General features: G+C 33.4%; 1 protein-coding gene across 1 annotated transcript; it reads right to left on the bottom strand.

Annotated features, from left to right (window-relative positions):
* Nucleotides 1-234: 234 nt before the first annotated feature.
* Nucleotides 235-1,239, bottom strand: LOC117915165. Its single transcript, XM_034830736.1, has 2 exons — nucleotides 685-1,239; nucleotides 235-600 (listed from the first exon to the last, which is right to left on the bottom strand). The coding sequence occupies exons 1-2, from the start codon at nucleotides 1,237-1,239 to the stop codon at nucleotides 235-237; spliced, it is 921 nt and encodes a 306-aa protein (XP_034686627.1).
* Nucleotides 1,240-11,738: the final 10,499 nt, after the last annotated feature.

Raw genomic sequence — 11,738 nt, 5'->3', positions numbered from 1 at the left:
GTCATGTTTATGATCATGAAGACTCTTGAGTGCAATGAAAATAGTAGCAAAGCGAGTTGCACCAGGTCACAGAATCTCTGTCCATCCTTCCCTTTTTCTCAACCAACTTAACAAAGCAACATGATTATACACAAAAATTGTCACCTTTGATGCACGTCTTACAAGTTCATCAACATGGTCCATCTTACCAATATCCTTAAAGATCAAATTAAGACAATGAGCTGCACAAGGTGACTAATTAATGTGTTTATGCTTCTGAGAAATCAATCTCCCCGCGACCACATAATTTGCTGCATTATCAGTGACTATATGAACTACATTGAGTGGACCAACCCATTCAATCACCTCATCAAATAACTGAAACAAATTAGTTGCATCCTTGACAATGTCTGAAGCATCAATGGATTTCACAAATGATATTCCTTCAGGATAATACACAAGGAAGTTGATGAGTGTTCTTTGTCTATTATCTGTCCAACCATCATCCATTATTGTACACCCAACTTTTGCCCAAATTTCACGATAAGAGTCCACAAGTAACTGAACTTCCTTCTTGGCATCCTTTAAAAGATTAACCCGTAGTTGATGGTAATTTGGACCCTTATATCCAGGACCAATTGCAGATATAACATCTTACATTGGCTTGAAGTAGAAGGAATTCACTGCATTAGTAGGAATGCATACATCATAAAAGAATCTCCCAACCGCCATATCTGCTCTCCAAATAGCTTCTTTCCCAGCTAGTACACTCCTCATGGAAGGTTGAGCTCCTTGAGTATTTCTTGGTGCAAAATACTTATCCACTGTTGATTTTTTCCTTTTTCCACTATTAGCTGCCATAGGACTTTGCATTTGTTGAACCTCTTCTTCACCTTCTGCCCCATCCCCTTCAAATTGTGACACATTAGGACCATAAGGATTTCTACATTCATATGCTTCTTGGGCTGCTTTCTTAGAATTCACAAACTCTTGCAAAGAATTTTCCATTCGAAATTTTACATCAGGAGGAACCGATTTACATGGACCAATATCTCCTTTCACTCCAGCAAGGTGTTGTTTCATTCTATGAATACCCCCACCTTTTGTAATCTTTTTACAATACAAACAAATAAGAGCTTTCCTTCCATTTGCATATCTTTCTTCAGAAACATGCTCCCATGCAGGATCGATCTTACTTCTAGTTGATTGAGAATTGGTAGTTGAATCTTGACCAGAGGATGGAGTCAAGTTTGATTGCATTTTTTATTTCCCTATCAAATTAGAAACAAAATCTCACATTAACGTAGAGAATGGAAGTCATCAACCATTTAATGATTTATAATCAAGTCATCAACAATTTATAACAATCATATATCAATTGGTAAATTTATTTAAAGGAACAACCGTCATTATAACAAGCATGTTTTGATCCAATTATAAATTTATCTAAATTTTAAAGTAATTTTGTATAGATATATTGATGGGCAAACTCCACAAATATCTAAACAAGCATGTTTGGGAAAAATGATCGATAAGTCACATTCCAAGTGTGTCAATTATTGTGCATCAAAACAACTAAAGCATCATGGGCATAGACCCAATAGATTAAGGCCCATAATGCTTGCTTAATTCAGAAGATGCTCAAACCATGTGGTTTGGAGATTTCTTAATGCAAACTAAAGCTCCAGCCAGTAAAGCATATACATCTTGGAAACCACCCAGAAGGATCGAATTTTTGAATTTGAATTTTCCACTTTAGAGAAAAAGAATTGAGCTTCACTTGTTGCATGTTGGTTTGTCACCGTTAAGGATACCGCAAAAAAATATCCGTTTTTATATTTTTTTAGGTTACTTCACAGTAGGATTCCCACTACACCAATTGGGATATTGATTAATTAATTGCTACTTTAAAATTAATGAAGATAACAAGCAGAAGGAAGTGGGCACTTCCCACAAATTAAAAACAACAAAGGCTAGTATGCATTGTACCAGGAGTTGAGCTGGACCGTATGGTTGCCTTCTTTGCTAGACCCACTTGGAGGTTAGGCTCAAAAACGATTCCTACTTCCACACAAATTGAGAATCAATTCTCAAATCCTGACAAATCCATGGAAATGAGTTGGTAATAATGTGGAATTAGATTTTCCTCTCTCTAGCTGTTCATGGTGTTGGTGGAACATTGAACTTGAACACCAGTACAACTCAGGCCATGGCTGGTGGCTTAGGGGCAGGGCAGGGCAGCTTCACAAAACTGCCATAATGATCTATGATGTCCTAGGTTTCAAGTGAAAAGGAAAAAACAGAGCAAAACAGCTACTCACTATGGGCAAAGTGGCAAACTCCAACGCCGAGGCGGGCTACCAGCTGGGGGGGAGGGGAGCTCTCTTGGTGTCTTGGGCCGCCGGCGGGACCTTGTGAGTGTCGCTGCTGAAGGCCGTCGGCGAGATCCCTTGGTGTCGCGGGCTGGAGCTGGAGCTGGAGCAGGATCCCTTGCAGTGGCGCAGCCTGGAGATGGAGATCTCCTTTGCTTAAATAGGACTCCAAAACGACGTCATTTTGATGTTGTTTTAAAAAAAATAAATTAAAATCAATTGAACCGGCCGGTTCGTCCACCGGTTCGACCGGTCCGACCTCGGTTTGATCCCCATCCGGTCCAAATGAACGGACTGGACCGGTCCGATGACCGGCCGGCGGTCGGACCGATCGGACTGGCCGGTCCAGTCCGGTTTTTAAAACATTGAGTTATACTTTAAAATAATTTTTAAGAATAAAAAAATTTGTTTGAATACTTTACTTTTAAAATTATATATATTTTTGTTTTGTTTTATTAAAAAATAAATAATTTTTAGTAAAATATGAATAGTAATATTAGAATAAAATAAAAAATTATACAAAAAAAGTATATTATTCTAGAAAATGTTAAAAATGGATATTAATATTTTTGTAATTTTTTTTGTTAAAATAAATAATAATAATTTAAAATTGATATTTATTTAAAATAAATAATAAATACAAATTAACTTTTTTAACATGTAAATCAGTCAAGTTTTTTGTTACATCTACACATTTAGATTCCTAACACAATATTTTAGAATATTTTTTATTTAATCTAGTATTAAAACAATTTTTAAATTTTAAATTATTTTATAAATTAAAAGATTTATTAAAGAATGTAAATTATTATCATGACTTACTTAATCTATAATTTATTTAGAAAATTCAAAAAATATAATTTTGTGTGTAGAAGAAACAATAAAACCATGACTATTATTTTTTTAGTAATTAAACCTATTTTTTGAGTTATAAAATTATTTTTAAAAATTGATAGTCTCATTGATAAATTTAATACAAAGTGTCATTTGATTTGAAATTCATTTTTTAGTATTAATGAATTTATTATTTAAGTTTTGATTTATTTTTAAAAAATTATTAAACTCATTAATGAATCCAATGGATTAAGCCTCGCTTAATTTGAAGTTTATTTGTCTAGTAAAAAAAATCGAAAATAATGATTCTATGTATAAGACAAATAATAAAGTCATTTTAAATTAATTTTCATCCATGAATTTCTAATATTAATTGGATCACTATTTGGGTCTTAAATTATTTTTAAAAATGAATAAGCTTGTTAATGAATCCACCACATTAAGTCTTACATAATTTGGAATTTATTTGCCTAGTAAAAAAAATGTAAAAATATGATATATGTAAAGAAGAAACTAATCAAGTCATTTAAAATAAATTTTGGTCTATCACTTTTTAAAGTTATCGAGTTCCATGACATTTTAGTACTAATTAAATCAGTTTTTTTATTTTCAAAATAATTTTGAAATTAATAAATTTTATGTATTAAAGTTTGATTTGGAAATTATTTGCTTAATGAAAATTTTTTAGAAAGTTAAAAAAAAATTTAGAAAAGTATATGTAATTTAAAAGAATATTATATTTGAAGATTTTCGGTATTTATATTAAATTATAGAGAGAGAAATAATGATATCATATTTAATTTTTTTTATATAGTTTTTTGTTTTTAAATTTCTCTATACTTTCCTTTTGTTTTCAAAAATTGGTGAAAACAACTTCTATCTATTCTCTCAAAACTATTCTCCATTCAATTTGTTTTTTAAAAACTAGACATAGAGAAATAATGCCAAACAATATTATAAATTTTTAAAAACAAATTTCCATTTTTTAAAATAAAAAAACTATCACACAATCAAACAAGCTTTAATTTTATTGGCTTTTCCTCCTAAACATGGAGAGAGTTTCCATTGTCTCGACTTGCATGTGTCATAAGTGACATTTCTTCCTTTAAATTTTCACGTTTGTGTGGCACATAGAAGCCCTCTAAGTCAACTTAAAGGAGGTTACACTAGATTAGGGAAAAAAGGAACCCACAAAGCATACCAGACTATGGGGTTAAAACTTCGCAACTTGTATGTTGCCCATTCTATAAAAATACAAGGCAACTTTCAACAAAGATTCCCATAATTTTGCTTGGTGAGTTCAATGTCTTAAGAAAGGTCTCTTACCCTCTTTATATAGGTCGGTGGCACAAACCACTTCCACCTATCTAGGAATAATCCTACATTAATGACTTTACAATTTCAAAAGTCTTCTAATTAACTACTTCAACCCTTTGAAATTGTCTTCTTTCATTCCATTTGTTGCCATATGTCCAAGCTTAACAAACAGCACTACACACATTCGAGACTTGATTGCTTCACTTACTATTGTGTTTGAGAAATCTGCTCAACCTGAGTCAAGTGTCCATCCTGACTTGGTGCTTACCCCATAACTCGACCCACATGTTGCTATGTGTGCAGACTTAGATTAGATACTGGTAGGTATGCATGACTTAATCTTTAGGCCAAGTGTCTTAGCTACCAAGCATGCATACTTTGGTCTTTAGGCCATGTGTCTCTCTTTTAGACTCACTCCACACTTTAGCCATCCAAGCACTAGCATTGCAATATACAAGACTACTTTCTGCATCTTATATGCCAAGCCCTTTTTTGGCCAACACACTTAGCAACATTCCTTTAGGCTAAGCTTGCCCTTGGCTCTCATTGCTCTCTATTGGCTCTTAGGCATGCCAAGCATTCTTATGTGCATTAACATCTCTAGATCGTGTTTAAGCTAAGACAACTAACTAATATTTGTTTTGTGTTCACACCTCGTGTCATTACACCTGTGGATTACATCACATACCATGGCTTAAATGCTTATGGGTGCATGATTGGTAAGGGTCATTACCACCCTTTACCCATGTTCAAAGCCCTAATGCATGCCTTTGGTTGGGTGTGGCTTCTTATCACTTGCTGCCTATTTTTGCCAGTAGTGTGGACCATCTACTGCCTATGCATGCTAGCAATGTGATCCATTTATTGCTCATGCCTACTAGTAGAAGGTGCTCATATTCAAGCCACCCAAAATCCATGTGCAAGTCTCATCTACCTTAATCATTCACCTTGTTGAAACCGTAAGCAATTCATGGAGCTAAGGTGCCTTATGTTAAAACATTGAGTCTTGTTTATATATTGACAATTTTGTTCTTTTTTTTAAGTTTGGTCATAAAAGTCTTTTTAGATAGTGACTTGCTCTCTATTGAAGATTAAGGGTTGTTGCTCATCCAATTGGAAAGTCATGGGTATGTCTAAAGAGGGTTGGAAAGTGGCATATTAGGCTTCTTTGAGGTATAAAAAGATTTAGTATCGTTTTTGTACTTAAAATGCTTTAAAAAGACTTTTCAAAAGAAGCAAGGGTCGTTTAAGCGGTTAAGCCCATTCAAGCAGACCGCTTAAACAATGCAAGTTCACTCAAGTGGTCATGACTATACTGCTTAGTTTAGAAACAAATTTTGGATGAATTTCACTCAAACTCTATTTTGGAAACCTAGGATACCAAAACTCTTTGGGATCTTACATATAAATACCTTCCTCCTAACCCTTTGAGGGTTAGAGATATGAAATTCAAGAGATTTGGGCTAGTAGATCTCAAACATTGTAGATATATCGTTGAGAGACCTTTCATTCATTAGAAAGGATCTTTTTGAGAAAGCTTAACGTGTCACATCATTCTTGATCTCTCATTCAAGGATTTGATTTTTGAATCTTGGGTTGAAGACCTTAATCCCTTTGAACTGGTTGAAGGATCTACTAGGAAGCAATTTGGAGTTGTTGTATCACGAACGTGAATCAAGTTGTAGATATTGAAGAATAAGTCTTTAGGGTAAAGAAGTCAGATAAATTTGTTGGGATTGAGCCCCTAAAAGAAAGACATGATGTAATAAAGTTTGACTTAAATATCCCCTTACTATCCTTTTAGTGTATTGACATTGATTTGAGCATTCGACTCATGTCTTTTACGTTGTACATAACTTGGGTGCATTGGGAGTTGAATAGAAGATAGAAATCATGGATTCCTTGCAAGTAGATAAATTGTTCACAATTGGTTTATGGATTTGGGCAATCCAGTAGAGACTGTAGTGCACCACCTCCTAATTGAAGGGGTGACTTATCTTGGTCGTCGGGATGGGTTTCCTATGGTGAGTGTACTAGTGTATGTGATGCACACTGGGCAGGACCTATGATGAATCTTGACACAAGGCTATTATTTATCATGATTCACTAAACTACTATGCTACATGGAGTCTCAACTTTGAGAGGATATTGAGTATATGCCAAAATCAACAAGAGGCTTTGACCTATGGGTGAGACCTTAAAGTGGTCATATATCCCTATGGATTGGGTCACTGTTGATGGAGGCTAATGACAATAGGTATTCTCAATAAAGGCGCCATGATATTTCATGGGATTGAGATAGTGTGTCCCATTTGGTGATCCAAAGGACATGTGATTATGAAATTTGTGACTATAGTAATTCTTTTAGTGAATTTGACATATGCTCATTAGAGTTAGAGTATGTCATTTGATCACATAATAAGTGAGACATGTAACTTAAGGATTTGAAAGGCAATCTTAATAGTTGATTGCACTACCTTGTATGGTTAATTAATTAATTAGCAACCTTTTTGGACTAGATTAAGTGACCCAAGGCCTTTTTGGGCTTAATTCACTTAAACCCAACAAGAAACCTATAAATACCCTTTTAGGGGTTAGGGTTTCCAAGTCTTTCCATTCTTCTCTCCAGTCTAGAGAAAGAACCTTAACCTTGACCCTTGAGATCTCCACCGTCTTAGTGCCTAAACATAAGGAAAAGTCATCGAGCGAAAGATCATGGTGTTTACGAGATCCATTATCACTTTGGAGTTATCTGCATTAATTGGAATTTATATGGGAACATTCAGATCAAAGGATGTGACTTTATTCTCTAGATTTATGTTTTCTATGGTATCTATATTGTTTTTGAATACTTGTTTATTCGCTGTGATAGATCTAGAGAGCTTAGGATAGATTTTCATGTACCTTAAACAATCCAGGGCATGGGAACAAAGTAATCGAGGGTTCCCAACAAAATTTGTGTAACTTGATTTCGAATAGTGGATTTAGATTAGTAAGTCTTAAACCTCATGGTTTTTTTTTATCTCCATAGTTTGTGAGGGTTTTCCATGTAAAAATCTTGTACTTCATTGCATATATTTATCTTCCTGCTTATATTTTGTTTGATATCATTTTAATTGATTGATTAGTTTGTTATTGAAATTGTTAGGTCAATTATCTTGAGAGTTATGGTAGTTATAACTATAAATAATTATTGTTTTCCCTAACATTTCTTAGTTTGTCTTTTGGATATTAAAAATCAATTTATTTTATCCCTAACTAATCATATGATATTTCTAATAGGTAAAAATAAGTTATATATAAATAGGTTATATATATATATATTAGGTATAACCTATTTAGTTATTTGGGATACCATTGATATCTATTGGGTTAAAAGAATTTGATATAATATTTTAAATATTTTTAAATCAACCATTCACCCTCAATGAGGCCTTAGGATTGCACTCACAAGGCAGAGTGCTAACAAACTCTTTCTTGACTAGGTGGAGTTGACATCTTCGTCAACTTAGTTTGTAAGTTATCTTGCATCGTTTCCTTAAACTACCACGAGGTTGCTCCATTTTCTTAGATTGCTTTACTCTTGAGCATCCCCTTCCAGTGAACAAAATTTTTTGTCCATTTGTTTTTCTAATTCCCTATTTTCTTGTGCTTTTGATATACTTGCAATCTCATGGTCAAACTTTTTTTGTTTATTAGGTGGTGCTTGTTTTGCTTGCCTTCTTATAGGGTCAGAATCCTCATAACAACTTTTAAAAAACTCACATGAAAAGAATAGTGTAACTTCAACCTTTCTATGAGCTTCAACTTATATACCATAACACCAATTTTCTTCATAATCTCAAAAAGGCCCATCATACTTTGGAATTAATCCCATTTGCAACTGTTTGCTTTTGATTTGCTTCTAAATTTGGGGAGTGAGTTTCAACATAACTCTATTTCTCCCACTTGGAACTCTAGGAGTCTTGTTCCCTTGTTAGTATACTTTTTAATGTGTCGACTTGCTTTCTCTAGGCTCTTTTCTTGTTTCCTTAAGAACTTTTGCTAAGTCTTAGTGAATTTGTATGTTATAGGACTGATGCTCTTGCCTAGCTAAATCCTAGCTAACACATCTAAGGGTATGTGAGGTTGGTACCTAATTGCTACCTTAAAACGACTTAACATGGTTGTAGAACTTTTATGCTAGTTATAACATAATTGCACTATATTAATTAGTTCCAAGTAGTTCTTAGCTATCATATAATGCCTCAAGTATTCTTTTAACATTGCATTTACCCTCTCTATTTGCCTATTTGTATGAGGGTGATTTGTAGTAGAAAACTTCATTATTGTTCTCAATAGTTTGAATAGCTCAACCTAAAATCTACTGATGAGCCATGAACCTTTGTCATTCACAATGTCTTTAGCCATCTTAAAGTGCTTTACCACATTATTGAATAATAGCTTGGCTACCTTTTTAGCAAGATGCTCATGTGGTGCAGGCATGAAAACTACATATTTTGAGAATAGATCTAAAACCATAAAAATTTATTTATATTCTTGCACCTTAGGAAATCTCCCTAATGAAATCCATAGAAAGGCTTTGCTAAGGCCTTTCCAGAATGTGCAAAAGCTATAGTAGCCTTGCTTCCTCATGTTTCTTTATTTTATCCATCGAACACATTAAGCATGCATTGACATATGCTTGTACCTCCTTCTTCATTTTTGACTAAAAGAATAATCTTGACAACAATTACAATGTGCGTTGTTTTCTTGAGTGTCCAATCCAAACTACATAATGTGTTTCTTTTGAGAATTCTCTCATCAACTTGCTTAAAGGAACTTAAATATTTCGTCCCATAGCATATAACAATTAATTTTTTTTTTAACCAAGATCACCTTGCAATGTCTTCTTTCACCTCTTATACTAGCTAGCTATAGGTTACATCTTGTGAAGTTTCCTACTTTCTTCTAGCAGTTTCCTGCTTTCTTCTAGCAGTGAAGTCTACTACAACTTGAGATGAGGACCTTATGAATTCTATTACTTTTTTTTTTTTTTTACTTAAGGCATCACAACTTGGTTATGTATGCTTAGCTTATGCACCCACACAAAATTGAAGTTTATTAGGAACTCTTACTATAGAGCTTTCTTAGTAGTCAACTTTTTATGATCCTTAAAATAGGTGTTGGTCACATTGTCTGTTATCACCACAAACTTGGTCCTCATTAGGTAATGCTTCCAAGCTTCAAGACAATGCATTACTATTGTCATTTTTTTCTTATGTGTGAATTAACGTTGTTTTGTGGTATCAAGCTTTTTGCTCTCAAAAGCTACTGCGCACCCTCTTTGCACTAGTACATCATCTAAAGCTTTGTAAGAAGTATTCATTTTCACTTTAAAAGGAAGTTATAGGTTAGAGAGTCTCAATACTAGCCTCGTTGTAATAACTTCTTTCAAGCTTAGAAAACTATCTAATAATTCACCTTTCATTCCCACTTTGTCTCATTCTTCAACAAGTCATCAATGTTAGTAAGCTAAACCAAGAAAAGAACAAAGTTTTATTACCTTTGTGGGGATAGGTAATCCTTGATTGCCTCCACCTTAGTCTTGTCCATCTAAATTTTCCAATTTGAGACCAAGTGTCCTAAAAACTTGATTTGGGTTTAAGCATGTTAGGACATTGAGTCTTGTTTATAAGTTGACAATTTTGGTGCAATTTATGTTTGGTCATAAAAGTCTTTTTAGATAGTGACTTACTCTTTATTGAAGATCAAGGGTTACTATTCGTCAAACTGGGAAGTAACAGGTACGTCTAAAAAGGTTTGACTTGTGGCATATAAGATTTATTTGAGGCATAAAAGGTTTGGTATCATTTTTGGACTTAAAATGTTTTAAAATGTTTTCTTAAAAAAAGCAGGGGTCGCCCAAGAGGTTAATCCTGTTCAAATGGTCGACCCACTTAAGTGGAACACTTAAGCGGTCTAAGTCCGTTCAAGTGGTCATGATAGTCTTACCAAGTTTAGAAACATATTTTGAATGAATTTCACTCAAACTCTAATTTGGAAACTTGAGATACTAAAATCCTTATGGTTTTTACCTATAAATACCTCCTTTATAACCCTTTGAAGTTAGAGATTCGAGCTTAGAGATCTGGATTAAGAGATTGGAGATTAGAAAAATCATAGAGATCTCGGAGATTGTTGAGAAACCTTTTATTCTTTAGAGAGACTCCTAGTTGGAAAAACCTTATAGTCACACCATTCCTATTATCATTCAAGGATTTGATTATTTGAATTGTTGATTTAAGATCGTAATCCCTTTAGAGGGACTGAAGGATTTACTAGGGGACAACAGGTAGTTGTTGTATTGCGTGGACCAAGTTGTAGGTATTGGAGAGTAAGTCTTTAAGGTAAAGCGGCTAGGTAAATCTATGTGACTTGATTTTGAATAATGAATTTAAATTAGTAGGTCTTAGACCTCATGATTTTTTATCTCTAGGGGGGGGAGGGGGGTTTACGTAAAAATCTTGTGCCTCATTACCTATATCTTTTATATTTAATATTTTGTTTGAATTGCCTAGAACAGGTTAAATTGATTATGCATAATATCTTGCAAGACAATCCTAAAAGGTTCATATTTATTTATTCCTTCTTATATTCTAATTAAATATATTGAATATATTGAATTAGTTGGTTAATTTGTTGTTAGGTTTGTTAGGTTGGTTATTCTAGTAGTTATTATTGTTTTGCCTAACATCTCACAGAGAATAATTTAGATATTAATAATTATATTATTTTATCTCTAACCAATTGCAGGGTATCCTTAAAAGTTAAAAAAATCATATTTTTATTTATACATAAATATTCTAAGTATAACTATTTATTTATTTACGACATCCTTGATATCTCTTGGAGTAAGAAAAGTTGGTTATAATTAACAAATATTGTTTTAAATTTTAAAATCACTTATTCACCCCCTTGGCTATTCCCTATTGGACTTTCAGTTATTATTCAAGTGGTATTTAATTAATACCCCTTTTTTAAAGCAAATTCACACTTTTCCTTCTTCATGTATAATTGGTGTTATCTTAGTTGTTGCAACACCTTCTCTAGATGAATGACATGGTCAACTAGGGTTGGGTTGTAAATGACTATGTCATCTAAGTACACTATAAAAAATAAGTTTAGGAAATAAAAAAAAAAAGAACATCGTTCATCAAGTTGCAGAAAGTAGTAGGGACATTGGTGAGCCCAAAC

Source organism: Vitis riparia, chromosome 5 (assembly GCF_004353265.1).
Source record: "Vitis riparia cultivar Riparia Gloire de Montpellier isolate 1030 chromosome 5, EGFV_Vit.rip_1.0, whole genome shotgun sequence".
Lineage (NCBI taxonomy): Eukaryota > Viridiplantae > Streptophyta > Magnoliopsida > Vitales > Vitaceae > Vitis > Vitis riparia.
The sequence above is the reverse complement of the archived record's forward strand: the minus strand, read 5'-3'. Positions and strand labels throughout refer to the sequence as shown.